Source organism: Oncorhynchus nerka, linkage group LG4, assembly GCF_034236695.1.
Source record: "Oncorhynchus nerka isolate Pitt River linkage group LG4, Oner_Uvic_2.0, whole genome shotgun sequence".
Taxonomy (NCBI): Eukaryota; Metazoa; Chordata; class Actinopteri; order Salmoniformes; family Salmonidae; genus Oncorhynchus; species Oncorhynchus nerka.
Window position 1 is genome coordinate 33,034,183 of NC_088399.1, and position 18,683 is coordinate 33,052,865.

The following is an 18,683-nucleotide window of genomic DNA, read 5'->3' on the forward strand; positions in this document are numbered from 1 at the left end:
CTAGATTAGAAGACTAAATAAACCCATGCTCCCCAGAATGTCATAAATGATAGAGTGAATGCTTCAATCTAGTTGACATTGGTCAAGTTCTCTGTCATCTTTGTTTATTTTAACTAGCAAAGACAAATCAATATTTCTCCACAAGTAGAGTTTCACAATCATCACACATAACATAGAACTGTTATCCTCTTTTAAAATTTCACCAAGCAATACTTTTCACAGCTTTTCTCTTATTTAATTCAACTCTGACATTGTCCATTTTGCCTCCATAACTTTTTCTGCCCGTTCCCAATAACATTTGGCGATTGGAGTGTAGGCTATTTGGTGCGCATACAGGCACACGCTTTGATCACACCAACAGTGTTACATTTTGGTACACCAGAATTACATTCATTTCCAATGAAACGCTGCATTTGCCATGCAGCATTGCGTTGCAGAGGCAGTTGCGCAGACGGCTTTACAGAAATGGTAGCAGAAGGTGAATGTTGAACTTTTGTTGCATACATATCCTGATGCTGCGTACTACTTTGCGCAATGACACTGACAGTCTCATTGCACAAAATAGTACACAGCATCATCAGGATATATGTATGCAACAAAAGTTCAACATTCACCTTCTGCTACCACTTCTGTCAAGCCATCACACCGAACGCACTGCAACTGCCTCTGCAACGCAACCAAAATACAAATGACGCTGGTCGGTGTGATCGCAGCCTTAAATTTAGGCTTACGCACTAATGCCAGATAGCCTAAAATAATGAAATAAAAGCGTAAATGTAGCCTATAGACATAAATTGCACAAGACTTATACATTTATGGATTTTTTGTAAGGTATTGTTTTCTCTTTATTCAACCCTTTAACCGCAGGGATTGCGGGTTACAAGTCAACCTTCGCATCACTATGACACTACATTGCCCCCTGCTGTTTTTAGACTATGTCTTGCATTGAGTTTCATTCATTTTCTTCCCACTGACGGATGGATGGAAAGTAGGATGTGAGTTTCAATAGAGACATACATTGCATATCAGACAATTAACAAATATTTGTATGCGTATGGATCAACCATTCCTTCAGACAGGTGTCGGTTTTAAAAGATAGAAAAGGTATCAAACAGTCACTTAACTTACAGTAAATTAACATATAATAACAGAAATATAAATAGCATACTCCTATATCTAAAATGACTACAGTATGACTCATTAGGACTACTGTATAATTTGATCAAGAGACTCATACAGAAATCTCTACAGATTCATTACTTCAGATTAAAATAAACAAAGAATAAATTAGAAATATATCTCCCATCAAAAAACCTTCTGCATACCTCTTCAATGCAGAGAGACATAGGGGCCTAAATTTGGCCAATTTGATTACATTCAAATAAATTGTGAAGCTTTGATAGAATACTATTAGTAGGATGTACAAATATTATAAGTAATTCAGTATCATTTTATCAGCAGGTGTAATGTCGTACTACTTGTTGTAAGCATTAATGAGCCCTTTCACTGTTATATTATCAACTCATATGATATGCCTTATGAAAGTGTTACCCGTAATTCTATATCATTGACACTTCAGTTACAGTACTTCAGAGGTCAGTGCAGTATACTGACACTGCGGTCAGCCACAGCAAATGCTGGCAGCAGCGGGCCACTAAAGGCGTGTCTGACCGAGTGCAACACAGCACTGGAGTCTGGGTCATAAAATATCAGGGTCTGACTAGGCCAGTCCAGGAGTAGCCCTAGACTCTTGGGCTTGTGGACCACATGCAGGGGTGTGTTCTTCCCCGCATGGCAGAAGGAGAAGTCCCCATTGTATTTGGAGAGCACCCAGGACTGGATGTTGTAGCCCAGTCGGGAGTCGTTGCCCGAGCCCTTGCGCCCCATGCTGGAGTAGCATACCCCCACCTTGAAGGCCCCGCTCTCACCCATGTCAATCACCCAGCTGTGGGTGCCGGAGGAGATGGCCAGGGTGCCCAGCGCATTGGGCCAGCAGTCGAAGCGCGCTGGGTTGTAGGGCGGGGACTGGCGTGACCACTTAGGCAGGAAGGTCAGAGTGGAAAGGTCTTCTGAGAGGGAAAGTGCGGAGCTGACAGTGCGCTCGTCAAATGTCAGATTTGCTGAACCATAAGCTTAAGAGAGAGAGGGAAGAGAAGAGTGTATTTTTATTCAGAATTAATTAAGCACTTATTGCCAGTTGTTCAGACACTAACTACAACTATTTGAAACTACTGTATCCTGAACTAGAAGTTGCCCTGGCCTGTATCATGTTACCAGTTGGTCCCAGCAGTATGGCGCTGGCCCACAGGCCCCTCATGAGTTTGCTGTCACTACAGCTGGCGTTCAGGTTGAGATGGTCGGTGTCATGAGGCTCACCCACCCCCTCTGCCTCCTCAATCCTGATACACACACAAACGAGGCAAGTCATGTAAATCTGGATAATGAACAACGCAGGATTGCTTCACCAAGTGGTTGAGCAAATATACATGTCAAAACAGAATATTTACCTCTCAGCTATTTCCTGGCCAGAGGTCTGAAACACAAGAGAGCGTCAACGATGATTTACAGCAATCAAGTGTATCATTATTATCATCATCATCATTTGCACCACCATCACCACCTATTTTTTCATCCTTCTTTCTTCCACATCTATACACTCCCACGTCCCACCCTCTATAGATGTTCTAAATCATTTATATACACACTAGAATGCTGATGCTATGTATTAGGATGCTGTGAAGCCACCGGTCAGCCATTTTGGTACTCCCCAGTAAGAGCAGTTCTCCAAAGGAATGTATGGAATATAATGTAAAAGTATGCCTTAAAGGGGCAATCTGCAGTAGCTACATTCATTTTTGGACTTATAAATTAATGATTTGTACCCATTGATTCTTGAAGAATATAACTTAAATGCCTCATGAGCTTACTTCAGCTGTCGTACCTCATCAGTACCCAAAATATAAGCTTGTTTTACTCCAATGTTTGCCAACAAAGTGAATGTAAACAAACACGGTATAGCCGCAAATCATAGTTAAAACTATAATTTTTATATAATTGACTTTTAGTCCTTGCATCCATAGCTCGGTCAATGAATTTGAGAGTGGTTACATTTCTCCAGCCCCAAACCTCAGCTTCTTAGCGAAACAGTAGCAGAGAAATTGAGCACCCCCTATCAGTCATCTAGTGTTTATTTTATTTATTTATTTCACTTCACCTTTATTTAACCAGGTTGGCCAGTTGAGAACAAGTTCTCATTTACAACTGCGACCTGGCCAAGATAAAGCATAGCAGAGCGACACAAACAACAACAGACTTATAAATGGAATAAACAAACATGCAGTCAATAATACAATAGAAAAAGTCTATATACATTGTGTGAAAATTACATTACATTACATTTACATTTACATTAAATTAGAAAATGAGGTAGGATAAGGGAGGTTAGGCAATAAATAGGCCATAGTGGTGAAATAATTACAATATATGTCACGTTCTGACCTTTATTTCCTTTTTTTTGTCTTTACATTTACATTACATTTAAGTCATTTAGCAGACGCTCTTATCCAGAGCGACTTACAAATTGGTGCTTTCACCTTATGACATCCAGTGGAACAGCCACTTTACAATAGTGCATATAAGTCTTTTAAGGGGGGGGGGGAGAAGGATTACTTTATCCTATCCTAGGTATTCCTTAAAGAGGTGGGGTTTCAGGTGTCTCCGGAAGGTGGTGATTGACTCCGCTGTCCTGGCGTCGTGAGGGAGTTTGTTCCACCATTGGGGGGCCAGAGCAGCGAACAGTTTTGACTGGGCTGAGCGGGAACTGTACTTCCTCAGTGGTAGGGAGGCGAGCAGGCCAGAGGTGGATGAACGCAATGCCCTTGTTTGGGTGTAGGGCCTGATCAGAGCCTGGAGGTACTGAGGTGCCGTTCCCCTCACAGCTCCGTAGGCGAGCACCATGGTCTTGTAGCGGATGCGAGCATGGTCAGGGCGTGAGTTGGGGTGGGCAGTCTGTTTGTTTTTCTATGTTTGGTTTCTGTTTCGGCCTAGTATGGTTCTCAATCAGAGGCAGGTGTCGTTAGTTGTCTCTGATTGAGAATCATACTTAGGTAGCCTGGGTTTCACTGTTGGTTTGTGGGTGTTTGTTTCCGTGTGTGTGTTTGTCGCCACACGGTACTGTTTCGGGTTTTGTTGATTTCACGTTATCATTTATTGTTTTTGTTCGAGTGTTCATTGGTCTTTATTAAAAACATTATGGACACTTATCATCTTGCGCTTTGGTCCACCTCTCCTTCTTCCTAAGACAACCGTTACAGAAACACCCACCAACCAAGGACCAAGCAGCGTGGTAACAGGCAGCAGCAGCAGCAGCAGGAGAGGCAGAGATACCTGGAGAACTGGACTTGGGAGGAGATTCTGGACGGTAAAGGACCCTGGGAACAGCCAGGGGAATATCGCCACCCCAAAGCAGAGCTGGAGGCAGCGAAAGCAGAGAGGCGGCATTATGAGGAGCTAGCACGGCAGCGCAGCTGGAAGCCCGAGAGAAAGCCCCAAAAATGTCTTGGGGGGGGGGGACACGGGGAGTGTGGCGAAGCCAAGTAGGAGACCTGCGCCAACTTCCCGTGCTTACCGGAGAGAGAGAGGGACCGGGCAGGCACCGTGTTATGTGGTGGAGCGCACAGTTTCCCCAGTGCGTGTGCATAGCCCGGTGCGGTACATTCCAGCTCCTCGTATCGGCCGGGCTAGAGTGGACATCAAGCCAGGTGCATTGAAACCGGCTCTACGCATCTGGTCTCCAGTGCATCTCCTCGGGCCAGCGTACATGGCACCAGCCTTATGCGTGGTGTCCCCGGTTCACCAGCACAGCCCAGTGCGGGCTATTACAGGCCGCACTGGCCTGGCTACCGGGAGCATTCAACCAGGTAAGGTTGGGCAGGCTCGGTGCTCAAGAGCTCCAGTGCGCCTGCACGGTCCGGTCTATCCAGGGCCGCCAGAGCCTTCCTCCTGTCCTGAGCCGCCAGAGTCTCCCGTCTGTCCTGAGCCGCCAGAGTCTCCCGTCTGTCCTGAGCCGCCAGAGTCTCCCGTCTGTCCTGAGCCGCCAGAGTCTCCCGTCTGTCCTGAGCCGCCAGAGTCTCCCGTCTGTCCTGAGCCGCCAGAGTCTCCCGTCTGTCCTGAGCCGCCAGATGCTCCCGTCTGTCCTGAGCCGCCAGAGTCTCCCGTCTGTCCTGAGCCGCCAGAGTCTCCCGTCTGTCCTGAGCCGCCAGAGTCTCCCGTCTGTCCTGAGTTGCCAGAGCCGCCAGTCAGCCAGGAGCCGCCAGAGCCCCCAGCCAGCCAGGAGCCGCCAGAGTCGTCAGTCAGCCAGGAGCAGCCAGAGCCATCAGCCAGCCAGGAGCCGCCAGAATCGCCCTTCACTCCGGAGCTGCTGGAGTCTCCCGCCTGTCCGGCGCTGCCGGAGTCTCCCGTCTGTCCTGAGTCGCCAGAGCCGCCAGTCAGCCAGGAGCCGCCAGTCAGCCAGGAGCTGCCAGAGCCCCCAGCCAGCCAGGAGCCGCCAGAGTCGTCAGTCAGCCAGGAGCAGCCAGAGCCATCAGCCAGCCAGGAGCCGCCAGAATCGCCCTTCACTCCGGAGCTGCCGGAGTCTCCCGCCTGTCCGGCGCTGCCGGAGTCTCCCGTCCGTCCGGCACTGCCGGAATCTCCCATCCATTTGGGACCCATAGCTGGGGTCCCCTGTTGGAGGTCTGTGGCAAGGGTCGCCGCTCATAGGAGGACACGGGGGCGGTTGAGGAGGCGGACAAAAACTGTGGTGAAGTGGGGTCCACGTCCCGCGACAGAGCCGCCACCGCAGACAGACGCCGACCCAGACCCTCCCCTATAGGTTCAGGTTTTGCGGCCGGAGTCCGCACCTTTGGGGGGAGGGGGGGGGTACTGTCACGTTTTGACCTTTATTTCCTTTGTGTTGTCTTTATTTAGTATGGTCAGGGCGTGAGTTGGGGTGGGCAGTCTGTTTGTTTTTCTATGTTTGGTTTCTGTTTTGGCCTAGTATGGTTCTCAATCAGAGGCAGGTGTCGTTAGTTGTCTCTGATTGAGAATCATACTTAGGTAGCCTGGGTTTCACTGTTGGTTTGTGGGTGTGTGTTTCCGTGTGTGTGTTTGTCACCACACGGTACTGTTTCACGTTATCGTTTAATGTTTTTGTTCGAGCGTTAATTTTCTTTATTAAAAACATTATGGACACTTACCATGCTGCGCTTTGGTCCTCCTCTCCTTCTTCCCAAGACAACCGTTACAATATAGCAATTAAACACCGGAGTGATAGATGTGCAGAAGATGAGTGTGCAAGTAGAGATACTGGGGTGCAAAGGAGCAAAATAAAAATTAAAAATAACAGTATGGGGGATGAGGTAGTTGGATGGGCTATTTATAGATGGGCTAAGTACAGGTGCAGTGATGTGTGAGCTGCTCTGACAGCTGGTGATTAAAGTTGAGGGAGATATGAGTCTCCAGCTTCAGTGAGTTTTGCAGTTAGTTCCAGTCATTGGCAGCAGAGAACTGGAAGGAAAGGTGGCCAAAGAGAAATTGGCTTTTTTGGGTGACCAGTGAGATATACTTGCTGGAGCGAGTGCTACTGGTGGGTGCTGCTATGGTGACCAGTGAGCTGAGATAAGACTGGGCTTTACCTAGCAAACTTATAGATGACCTGGAGCCAGTGGGTTTGGCGACGAATATGAAGCGAGGGCCAGCCAACGAGAGCATACAGGTCGCAGTGGTGGGTAGTATATGGGGCGTTGGTGACAAAACGGATGGCACTGTGATAGACTGCATCCAATTTGCTGAGTAGAGTGTTGAAGGCTATTTTGTAAATGACATCGCCGAAGTCAAGGATCGGTAGGGTGGTCAGTTTTACGAGGGTATGTTTGGCAGCATGAGTGAAGGATAATTTATTGTGAAATAGGAAGCCGATTGTAAATTTAATTTTGGATTGGAGATGCTTAATGTGAGTCTGGAAGGAGACTTTACAGTCTAACCAGACATCTAGGTATTTGTAGTCCACATATTCTAAGTCAGAACCGTCCAGAGTAGTGATGCTGGACAGGCGGGCAGATGCAGGCAGCGATCGGTAGAAGAGCATGCATTTAGTTTTAAGAGCAGTTGGAGGCCACAGAAGGAGAGTTGTAATGGCATTGAAGCTCGTCTGGAGATTAGTTAACACAGTGTCCAAAGAAGGGACAGAAGTATACAAAATCGTGTCGTCTGCGTAGAGGTGGATCAGATAATCACCAGCAGCAAGAGCGTCATCATTGATGTATACAGAGAAGAGAGTCGGTCCGAGAATTTAACCCTGTGGCACCCCCATAGAGACTGCCAGAGGTCCAGACAACAGGCCCTTCGATTTGATACACTGAACTCTGTCTGAGTAGTAGTTGGTGAACCAGGCGAGGCAGTCATTTGAGAAACCAAGGCTGTTGAGTCTGCCGATAAGAATGTAGTGATTGACAGATTCGAAAGCCTTGGCCAGGTCGATGAATACAGCTGCACAGTATTGTCTCTTATCAATGGCGGTTATGATGTCGTTTAGAACCTTGAGCGTGGCTGAGGTGCACCCATGACCAGCTCTGAAACCAGATTGCATAGCGGAGAAGGTACGGTGGGATTCGAAATGGTCGTTAATCTGTTTGTTAACTTGGCTTTCGAAGACCTTAGAAAGGCAGGGTAGGATAGATTTTGGTCTGTAGCAGTTTGCGTCTTGAGTGTCTCCCCCTTTGAAGAGGGGGAAGACCGCGGCTGCTTTCCAATCTTTGGGAATCTCAGACGATACGAAAGAGGTTGAACAGGCTAGTGATAGGGGTTGCAACAATTTCTGTTAGAAATTTCTGTTAGAAAAAGCTAGCCTTTGCTTCCCTATCTGCCTGTTCCTAACTGCCTCACATGCATTGGTTCCTAACTTCCCTGAAAAGTTGCATATCACGAGGCTATTCGATACTAATGCAGTACGCCACAGGATGTTTTTGTGCTGGTCAAGGGCAGTCAGGTGTGGAGAGAACCATGGGCTATATCTGTTCCTGGTTCTACATTTTTTGAATGGGGCATGCTTATTTAAGATGGTGAGGAAAGCACTTTTAAAGAATAACCAGGCATCCTCTACTGTCGGAATGAGGTCAATATCCTTCCAGGATACCCGGGCCAGGTTGATTAGAAAAGCCTACTCGCGGCCTCCCGGGTGGCGCAGTGGTCTAAAGCACTGCATTGCATTGCTAGCTGTGCCACCAGAGACTCTGGGTTCAAGCCCAGGCTCTGTCGCAGCCGGCCGCAACCCGGGAGGTCCATGGGGCGATGCACAATTGGCCTAGCGTCGTCCGGATTAGGGAGGGTTTGGCCGGTAGTGATATCCTTGTCTCATCGTGCAATAGCGACTCCTGTGGCGGGCCGGGCGCAGTGCACGCTGACCTGGTCACTAGGTGTACGGTGTTTCCTCCGACACATTGGTGCGGCTGGCTTCCGGGTTGGATGCGTGCTGTGTTAAGAAGCAGTGCGGCTTAGTTGGGTTGTGTTTCGGGGGACGCATGACTCTCGACCTTCGTCTCTCCCGAGCCTGTACGGGAGTTGTAGCGATGAGACAAGACAGTAACTACTAACAATTGGATCCCACGAAATTGGGGAGAAAAAGGAGAGTAAAAAAATAGATTTTTTTTTTTTTTTAAAGACTGCTCTCTGAAGTGTTTTAGGGAGTGTTTGACAGTGATGAGGGGTGATGAGCGTTTGACCCATTACGGACACAGGCAATGAGGCAGTGATCGCTGAGATCTGGTTGAAGACAGCAGAGGTGTAGTTGGAGGACAGGTTGGTTAGGATGATATCTATGAGGGTGCCCGTGTTTACGGATTTGGGGTTGTACCTGGTAGGTTCATTGATAATTTGTGTGAGATTGAGGTCATCAAGCTTAGAGCTAAACTTGTAGGATGGCCGGGGTGTTAAGCATGTCCCAGTTTAGGTCACCTAACAGCACGAGCTCTGAAGATAGATGGGGGGCAATCAATTCACATATGGTGTCCAGGGCACAGCTGGGGGCAGAAGGTGGTCTATAGCAAGCGGCAACAGTGAGAGACTTGTTTCTGGAAAGGTGGATTTTTTAAAGTAGATGCTCAAATTGTTTGGGCACAGACCTGGATAGTAAGACAGAACTCTGAAGGCTAACTCCGCCCCCTTTGGCAGTTCTATCTTGTCGAAAAATGTTATAGTTAGGGATGGAAATTCCAGGGTTTTTGTTAGTCTTTCTAAGCCAGGATTCAGGGTTGGCAGAGTGTGCTAAAGCAGTGAATAAAATAAATTTAGGGAGGAGGCTTCTAATGTTAACATGCATGAAATCAAGGCTTTTACGGTTACAGAAGTCAACAAATTAGAGCACCTGGGGAATGGGAGTGGAGCTAGGCACTGCAGGGCCTGGATTAACCTCTACATCACCAGAGGAACAGAGGAGGAGTAGGATAAGGGTACGACTAAAGGCTATAAGAACTGGTTGTCTAGTACGTTCGGAACAGAGAGTAAAAGGACCAGGTTTCTGGGCACGGTAGAATAGATTCAAGGCATAGTGTACAGACAAAGATATGGTAGGATGTGAATACAATGGAGGTAAACCTATGCATTGAGTGAAGATGAGAGAGATATTGTCTCTAGAAACATCATTTAAACCAGGTGAGGTCACTGCATGTGTGGGAGGTGGAACTAAAGAGTTAGCTAAGGCATATTGAGCAGGGCTAGAGGCTCTACACTGAAATAAGGCAATAATTACTAATCAAAACAGCAATGGACAAGGCATATTGACATTTGGGAGAGGCATGCGGGGCCGAGTGATCAATTGGGTCCAGTGAGTAGCTGGACGAGCTGGAGACACGGCGATTCAGACAGCTAGCGGAAGTGCCTTAGAGGGACGTCACAACGGAAGGAGTCAGTTGTAGCCCCAGTATATATATAAATCATTGGTCTCTCCCTCCCTACCTGTACCCATCTCCCTTACTCACTGCCAGCTGTATGTCCGGTGTGTTTGTGAGGGTGTGCACCAGACGTGTGCGCGTCTGTGTGAGCATAGCCAGGGCCTGGCCCCAGTGGGCTCTCTGGGTGAGAAGGCACTGCTCCACCCTCTCCTCCTCCCTCTGCACCGCTTCCAGCAGCCGCTGTTCCTCCTCCTCCACCGCCTCCCTCACCACATTGACCTGGGCCACCACTTGCTCCCGAGCCCCGCTCGCCTCTACCTGCATGGACACACAGCAGAGGGCATAGGGGACACAGCAAAAAGATTTTTATGGAATCCATTAGATATCTGTGTGTAGAGCTTGCGATTCCAAAGCTGTATGAAGTGTAAGCACATAAGGGACAGTGTGAGTGTCACAGGGCTGCTCACCTGCAGTGCCCGCTCTTTGGCAGTCAGGGTCTGGTTGATAAAGCGCTCCATACGCTGGGCCTGCAGCTGCATTTTCTCACATATGTTAACCAGTTGGTTCTGTTCAGGACAACACACACACACACACACACACACATTCAGTGACTGGCATAAAACGAGACTGGTGTTGGACTTGAAAACCACAGAGCTGATCAGGTACATTCTCAAAAGCAGGGACCCACTATCCTGATAAGCTTATTCCTGTAGTGCTGAACTGCCATCACCAACATGTCATTGTGTATCCTGAAATAGAAAATCATTTAGAAGAGCACTGATGATAATTGATGCTGCCTCTTCCCAACAGCTTGAAACTCTTGTCTCCTCACACCCCATGACACATCAACAGGGGAAACTCCTCAGTCTGGTGTGGGATAAGTGTGGCACACCCTACACACCCACCAGGCATGTGAACACACACTTTCAAAAGACAAACCAGCTGACCCTTTGTACTGTCGTACCCCAGGTAACCAAAGGTATACTCAGTTTGCCTGTTGCATTCTCACTCCTAACTCTAGGTAAACAAAGTCTCCTGGCCCCATTCACTGTGACCAAGGTCCATATGACGCACAATATGCAGCTTAAATGTAACTGCTCAAAAAGGACATGGTGTTATTAATATGTGGTATATTCTAATGGTATTACTATAAGAGACTACATCTGGATAATATGATTTCGGGAAAAGTCTGGGCTCTCACCCTAATGCCTGTCACTCTGCTGACCAGGGGTGTCACTGTGTGGCTCTGGCAGGATCCCACTATGGTGCAGTGCAAGCATATAAGTTTCTGCTCGGAGCTGCAGAACCAGTCCAGGTCTGATTCATGTTCCATGCAAAGTTCCGATTCACCTGAGAATTTTCCGGATTCTGAGTCGGAGGTGGTCACCACTGATGTAGAGGCAGCCTTTCTAGACAACCTGGAGACGACTTTAGCTGACAGAGTTTCATGTTGGTGTACATCCAAGGAGAAGAAAATCTGCTGTTGTAAATCCATATTAAAGTCTCCCGAACTTTCTCGAACTTCCACTCCAGTGTCTGGGTCGTCTCGCAAAGACACAGGTGTCAAACCACATGATTCTGGCTCCGCGCTCATGGCACGTCAAATAGCCTACTAGGCTAATAGCAATAGAACGCAACAGGTGGCTTCAGTAGCCAATCTACTGCAGTTATAACACAGGTGTATCAAGGTATAAACACGGAAGTAACACGTACACTAGAGCTGAAAAATAAGTTTAGCAACAACTGCAACAACGGGGCAGTATCAATGAAAAAAAACCTACATGATCTTTTAGCTTTACATGTATTATAGTTTAGTGTAGGCTATATATTTGAATATTGTATAATTCAATAAACAAAATAAGCCTACATTTAGCGTCCTGGAATGGTATAGGCTAGGCCTACATTTCAATTACAAAAATGTATTTTGAGACTCTTGTGCCGCGTTCAAAACAACTGGGAACTCGGATAAATACGACTGGGAAAAATAGATTTGAACCGTCATCCAACTCGGAATTACAATTTGGGAACTCGGGCCTCTTTCTAGAGTCCCGATTATCTGACCTGAAGATCACTGGTGTCACGATTTGACCTCGTATTTTTCCGAGTTCCCAATTGTTTTGCAAGTGGCAACATGACCGAGTTTATGACTTGCAATTCTGAATTGGATGACCATTCAAAGTCCGTGCTTCATTTTTTCCGAGTTCCCATTTGTCTTGAACGCACTGAAGTTGGAGATTCCCGAGTTCCCAGTTGTTTTAAAACACAGCAATATGCACATGACTGATTATACCGGGGGTCATTCACTTCATGTCCGAAACTCTGATAGGACTGCCTGGAGTTTCTGATTTGGGAAGTATCAGAATAAACCATTAGGAAGCTCTATGCAAATAATTTACCTTCATTTTAGCTCGGAGGTTCAGAGTTTCCAACTTGATTTCAACGTGGCATTAGAACGTTTTATAAAATAAATGGCTTACTGTAAACCCCACAGTAAACGTGTAGGCTAATCTTGGTTTCTAGTCTATGCCTAGCACTTTTGGTCATTTTACTTAGGCCTAAATAAACATAATTTCAAATGTATTTAAAGTGCAATGTCAGAGATACATTTCCATTGACGGAAATAAAATGCACAAAAAGGGAAAGGGGGATAAAAACTGTTGCATTAAAAATGGAATCGTTTTTATTTTGAAGGAGGAAACAACCACCTGTCTGGTGGACTAAATAAGGGGTTCTCCTCAGGGACTCCCAGACATTTGAACTATTCCACAACTAGCACACCAGTTTTAAATTGTCAACAAAACATCAAACCCTTGACTATGTGAACCAGGTGAGTTAGTTCAGGGCTACAATACAATTGCGAAATGTCTAGGTTTGAGGACCACTGGACTAAATAACGCAGAAGACTAGAATCCGAGTGTAGAAATCTACTCTGAATCGAATAGCTAGGCCTACTCTAAATCTACTCGGAATCGGACATGGATTACAATCACATAAAACAGGGCAGGATTAATCCAAGGGTTCTTTCCATCCATGGGCTACTCCTGTCTGGCACCCAGCAATCCTACCGCTTCTGTTTTCGCGCTAAAATGACAGCTCACTGTCGGAATACACAGGAACAAGCAATAGAAACGTGATGGCGTCAGGAGAGAAATGGGTGGTGCTCAAAATAAATCCCCGTCTTTGATTGGAGAATCGGATAGGACAATAGATTAAGAACACAAAATATGTAACGCTTTTTTGGATTGGATTGAAGCTTTTCAAAGCAGTATTCTCAGTGGTTGAAAAATGTTTAGCTTCTTCGAACCCTCCCCCAAATCTTGCCTGGCTTTCTTCTACGCCAGCGATGTGTCACGGAGGTTTGTTAGCCGGTGGGGAGGACCAAATTCGGACATTGATTGACCCTATTTAACCAAACTGGCAGTAAATCGGGTCTGGGGGGTCGCCCTGACGACTTTTACACAAGTAGATCGCCTCACCTGTTCTTACATTTCTCCCCTTGATCGACCGCTCTTCCAATGTCGGATTTCAAGCTCGGGATTGTTCGACTTGGCCGTGTGGCCGGGAAGGTGAGCTGGATCCAGGGGCTGCCATGTGTGCGACAAGAAGGGAGGGGATCACAAAAGTGCTTACAAAATGGCTCGTTGAGATAGGCGATGGCTGGCATCGAATATGAAAACAGACAGACATAAGTCGTGGATCTTTTTAGAATTCTAGGTGGTCTAATATAAATGTTTCGCTGGATTCGTCTTCTCTCGAAGCCGCCCAGAACAACCTATTAATTAGCTAGCCATGCTGAAGCTAGCTACATTTAACCGACGTTCCTAGCTAACTAGCTAATTTATGGACGCAACGATGTTCTGGGTCAATGTTAAAAAAGTAAAACATATCCTGGCCTCCAAATGCACACTTCACAAACGGTCAAGCAAATTGTAATGTAGCTAACTGGCGACACTGGCTAGCGAAGTAGTAGGAAGCCATTGCCACGCTCTACCAGGAACACCGGCATGACAGTTCTCAAGTAACGTTTGTTACCTTTTGTGTTTTAGCGAACTACGGTATTATTATTGTTTAAACAATCTTATTGTTTTGTCTTTACATTTGAAGGCTGTCAAACTTCGTCTATTATGTTCCATTATTATTGACATGTAACTGACGTTACTCCTAGCTAGTGTTTTGTTTAGCTACGTCAAACAGTTTTTACCAGACGAATTTGAACAGTGACTTTAATATTTGTGTCCTCTTGTTTTTAGCTAGGACAGTTGGTAAACATTGAAATGTCACTTGTAGAAATGAGAACCACTTGGACATATCACGTGTAATGGAGTGACCCCCTGGTACATTAATCCATCAACACTTGTGCTTTTGCTTGCCAGTCAGTGTGATCGATAGCTATGTTTCCTCAAAATGCTTCTGTGTTTAAATGATTGCTAACATACTCAAAGCAAATGTAACTTGACTCAGGGTCTTGATTATACCATCACATTTTTTTTTTTTTTTTATTTCACCTTTATTTAACCAGGTAGGCTAGTTGAGAACAAGTTCTCATTTGCAACTGCGACCTGGCAACATGTTAGGTCATCTCACACACCTCATTGTTGTAATCTTGCCCCATTGTTTTTAATCCCACACAATAATAGTGTAAACTCACATTACATGTGGCAATAACTGTCCATTATTTTGCAGACAAAGTACACACTGATTGATGAACAGGACATACCATTGGTGGAGAACTATGCTTTTGAGGTAAGAGGGTTAGGATTTATGTGGAGGTTTTGTGCGAGGGTCCTTATAGTCAGACCATTCCCTTGCTATCCTGGCCCTGGTAAAAACAACTGGACTTGTCTTGACTATGAGGCCTGGGATAAATAAATCAATGTTACACCATATTTTTCAGGCACGCATGGAGGTAGATGCAGACGGCAATGGGGCAAAGATCTTTGCTTATGCCTTCGACATTGGCAAAGGGCGCTGGGCTGGCAGGCCACTGCACGAGCTGCTCTGGTGAGTTGGTGTCCCATCCCCAAAATCTGCAACTAAATACATCCTCATAGTCTGTCGGTTAGGGCAGCTTTTTGCCTTTATCTAACAAACTGCATGCTTCATATTCAGTGTGTGATGCTGGCAGACCAGTTGAGTCATAAGACGATTTGAATGTTTATCCAGGGAGAAACACAGAGGAGGCATCGCTCCCAGCTTCCAAGTAGTCCACATAAACTCTGTTACAGTGGATAACCGTCTGGACAACCTGCGACTGGTCCCCCTGGGCTGGAGCCCTAAATCAGAGGAGATCTCCAGCAAGCAAAGGTATTGCAGCTGTGCACTTCTCCACTACAATTACTAGAGCTACATTCTGCTCTCCTAGCATTCTTCACTTCTCCACTACAATTACTAAAGCTACATTCTGCTCTCCTAGCATTCATTACATCTCCACTACAATTACTAGAGCTACATCCTGCTCTCCTAGCATTCATCACTTCTCCACTACAATTACTAGAGCTACATTCTACCCTCCTAGCATTCATCACTTCTTTACTGAGGAAAAGACAACATAATATTGAGAAAATACAAGGTTATTCAGACTTGGCCTGGTATTACTTGTCCATTTACATGTTTCACTTGTCAGAACATAACTTTGAACGGGTCTTTTTTTTCTATCCCTGTAGAGAGCAGTCTTTGTACTGGCTGGCCATCCAGCAGGTACCAGCTGACCCCGTAGAGGAGCAGTACCTGGAGCTCAGTCGTACCCGCTACTACAATGCTAACGGAGAGCTGGTGGAGGAGGAGGAGTGCTCCTGTACTTACTACGAGTGTCACTACCCACCCTGCTCGCTCATCGAGAGGAGAGTATGTACTGCTACCCATATATTCTGCTTTCTTCTGTTATTTTCACTCTATATACTCACTCTTGGGAAGGGAGTGCTGAAGTACATGGCTTTGAGGATATTTGTGATCAGAGGCTGACATAGATTATTGTTGCTATTTTGAGGTGTTTAATATAAGTCTCAGTACAGTGTCTTTCCACCAGTTTGACTTTGTATTCCATCTGCCCACAGCTTAGAGAGTTCAACATCTGTGGCCGCTGTCAGGTGGCTCGCTACTGTGGCTCCCAATGCCAGCAGAGGGACTGGCCCGCCCACAAGAAGCAGTGTCGTGAGCGCAAGAGGGTCCTAGCCCTAGAGTCTGAACCTGAGCGATGATCTCTGAATCAATCACCAGAATAGGGGAATGGGGGGGTGGAAATGAAGTGCAGGGGGGGGGGGGTCTGCTGACAGACTAATGACAGAGGACAATGTTGGTTGGTTGAAAGGGTGGGAAGATTTAAAAAAAATATTTCAAAAACTACAACCAGTTCACAGAACTACAAATCTCCATGACTTGCTTTTTTTGGAGAGGGAGGTCCTCCTGGAGCTCTACCTGCTGCTATGAATTTGTATGTTTGAGTAAGAAGAGGTCACATGGATGAAACTGGCTGTGCTTCTTTTGGACTACAATTGATTACAGTTGTCATCAGCTTTCTCCTTACTCCCACCCACCAACCAGTAATGCCGTGTGTACAGGGATATAGGGATGACAGTGCCTGCTGTTCACCTGGTACAATGGACATGGACCTTTTCACTGTACTATTACTCCCTCTTGGACCTTTGGTGCACATACTCAAGACACCTTCCTGTCATGCTCCAAGACCAACATAAAACGGATAGATTTTCCATGCTGTTTCACGCTAGCAGTATTGTGTGTGCTGCCATTATGGACTGAAGGATATAGATGAAGTGTTGAACATTGGGGGGAGGGGGGTTATTTTGTTCTGTGTATTATTATTATTTTTTGATGGTGGGAAGGGGTTAGTGATTTTTGGACTTGATCACATTGTTACTTTCCTGTGTTGAACATCCCTGAATGAATCTCTCTCGATGCGATCTGTTCGGTTTCCCTTCCAGACGCTCACACCCAGTCCCTGTCGCTAATGTTTGAGGGATGTCCTGGGAACAACTTAAACCCAGGTTGGCCATTGGACAGGCTACGTTGGGATTGTATGAAATGGCCCGAATATGTTTTGTTTTCTACACATCAGTCATTAAAGAGATCTGTTCTATGTCCAAGTGATCGTAGATGAAATAATACATTTTCCAGATCACCACCTCAGTGTACTATTCATGCATACCTGCTCAAAGTTAGTCTTCCTGTAACCTCGCTCCCATGCTATTCCACACAGTGAATATAAGCCTGGTACATCAATGATTCAAAGTTGGCTTTTAGTGGTAGTGACCATAGCATTTTATGGGAGTGAATTTACTGAGTAAAGTATTTGTAGCTTAATTTTAGCTAGTCGCGTGACTCTGTGCTTGGGGTGTGCTGGCATATAGGGTAGAATTAGCGGAAGGTGTTGTGGGAGATGATTGGTAAATTAACCTAATGCCTAACGCCTGGAGTTTCTCTTGGTTTTTCTGTGTTGGCTGGAGAAGTTTGAACCGTTGGTCTACCAGGCTCTTCGCATTTGGGCAGAAGTTTCTGGGAATGAGATTTAGGTGCTTTCAAGACAACTGGGAATTCAGAAATAACCCAGGTCAAATCATGACGTTGGGGATCTTTAGGTCGGAAAGTCTGAGCTCGAGAAAGATGCCAGCTTACGACTTGGAATTCTGAGTTCAATGACCATTAAAAATTATTTTCCCAGTCGGAGCTAATTTTTTTTCTGACTTCGCAGTTGTCTTGAATGCACTGAAGTCGGAAGTCTGAGATTTCCCAGTTGTTTTGAATATGGCATTAGTCTTCCTGTTTTCTTTTAGTTGATGAATCTTGACTAACATTCACAGATCTAGCATGTAACAAGCAGACAGATGTAATACATCCAACACATTGATTGTTAGTTATGTATGTAGACCGGTTCATAACACTGCACTGAGTTGTTTTAACATACCCCACTGTTATCTTTTTTTTAGAGGAAGGGAGAGTTTGGACCATTGGGTGTCTTTAAAAAAAATAAGTTTAATAGGTAAAGGAAAAAGCATGAATCAGAATAAAGACTAAAGTTGGGGATAACTGTAAAATGAAATAAAATGTTTCACATTGATGTATGACCCTTGTGGGAATTTAAGGGACCCTCTTGGTATGTCACCACTAAAATGTCTGTTTTTCACATACCTATGATTTATGATGTTGGTTCATTTAGATACAGAGCATTCGGAAAGTATTCAGACCCCTTGACTTTTTCCACATTTTGTTACGCTACAGCCTTATTCTAAAATGTATAAAATATTTTTGCTCCTCATCAATCTACACACAATACCCCATAATGACAAAATGAAAACAGGTTTTTGGAAATGTTTGCAAATGTATTAAAAATAAAAACAAATACCTTATTTACATAAGTATTCAGACCCTTTGCTATGCGACTTGAAATTGAGCTCAGGTGCACCCTGTTTCCATTGATCATCATAGATGTTTCTACAACTTGATTGGAGTCCACCTGTGGTAAATTCAATTGATTGGATGTGATTTGGAAAGGAACACAACTGTCTATGTGCATGTCAGAGCAAAAACCAAGCTATGGGGTCAAAGGAATTGTTCATAGAGCGCCGCGATAGGATTGTGTCGAGGCACAGATCTGGGGAAGGCTATCAAAAAATGTCTGCTGCATTGAAGGTCCCCAAGAACACAGTGGCCTCCATCATTCTTAAATGGAAGAAGTTTGGCACCACCAAGACTTCCTAGAGCTGGCCGCCCTGCCAAACTGAGCAATCGGGGGAGAAGAACCTTGGT

General features: G+C 45.6%; 2 protein-coding genes across 2 annotated transcripts; one reads left to right on the forward strand and one right to left on the reverse strand.

Moving 5' to 3' along the window:
• Nucleotides 1–812: 812 nt before the first annotated feature.
• Nucleotides 813–13,021, reverse strand: LOC115128893 (B box and SPRY domain-containing protein-like). Its single transcript, XM_029659033.2, has 6 exons — nucleotides 11,125–13,021; nucleotides 10,391–10,489; nucleotides 10,011–10,241; nucleotides 2,508–2,533; nucleotides 2,275–2,399; nucleotides 813–2,132 (listed from the first exon to the last, which is right to left on the reverse strand). Exons 1-6 carry the CDS (start codon nucleotides 11,515–11,517, stop codon nucleotides 1,597–1,599), a joined length of 1,410 nt encoding a protein of 469 aa, XP_029514893.1. The 5' UTR covers nucleotides 11,518–13,021; the 3' UTR covers nucleotides 813–1,596.
• Nucleotides 13,022–13,235: 214 nt separating this feature from the next.
• On the forward strand, nucleotides 13,236–18,292 carry LOC115122502 (zinc finger MYND domain-containing protein 19-like). The gene is made up of 6 exons (XM_029651713.2): nucleotides 13,236–13,489; nucleotides 14,607–14,666; nucleotides 14,818–14,924; nucleotides 15,087–15,227; nucleotides 15,587–15,767; nucleotides 15,977–18,292. Exons 1-6 carry the CDS (start codon nucleotides 13,439–13,441, stop codon nucleotides 16,118–16,120), a joined length of 684 nt encoding a protein of 227 aa, XP_029507573.1. The 5' UTR covers nucleotides 13,236–13,438; the 3' UTR covers nucleotides 16,121–18,292.
• The last annotated feature ends 391 nt before the right edge of the window (nucleotides 18,293–18,683 follow it).

Coding starts and splice junctions, on each gene's coding strand:
- LOC115128893 (XM_029659033.2), bottom strand. CDS start 11,517: ATGAGCGCGGAGCCAGAATCATGTGGTTTGACACCTGTGTCTTTGCGA. Junction 10,490..11,124: donor GCAGAGTGACAGGCATTAGG/GTGAGAGCCCAG, acceptor TGTCCTGAACAG/AACCAACTGGTTAACATATG. Junction 2,133..2,274: donor CATACTGCTGGGACCAACTG/GTAACATGATAC, acceptor CTCTCTCTTAAG/CTTATGGTTCAGCAAATCTG.
- LOC115122502 (XM_029651713.2), top strand. CDS start 13,439: ATGTCGGATTTCAAGCTCGGGATTGTTCGACTTGGCCGTGTGGCCGGG. Junction 15,228..15,586: donor GAGATCTCCAGCAAGCAAAG/GTATTGCAGCTG, acceptor CTATCCCTGTAG/AGAGCAGTCTTTGTACTGGC. Junction 15,768..15,976: donor GCTCGCTCATCGAGAGGAGA/GTATGTACTGCT, acceptor ATCTGCCCACAG/CTTAGAGAGTTCAACATCTG.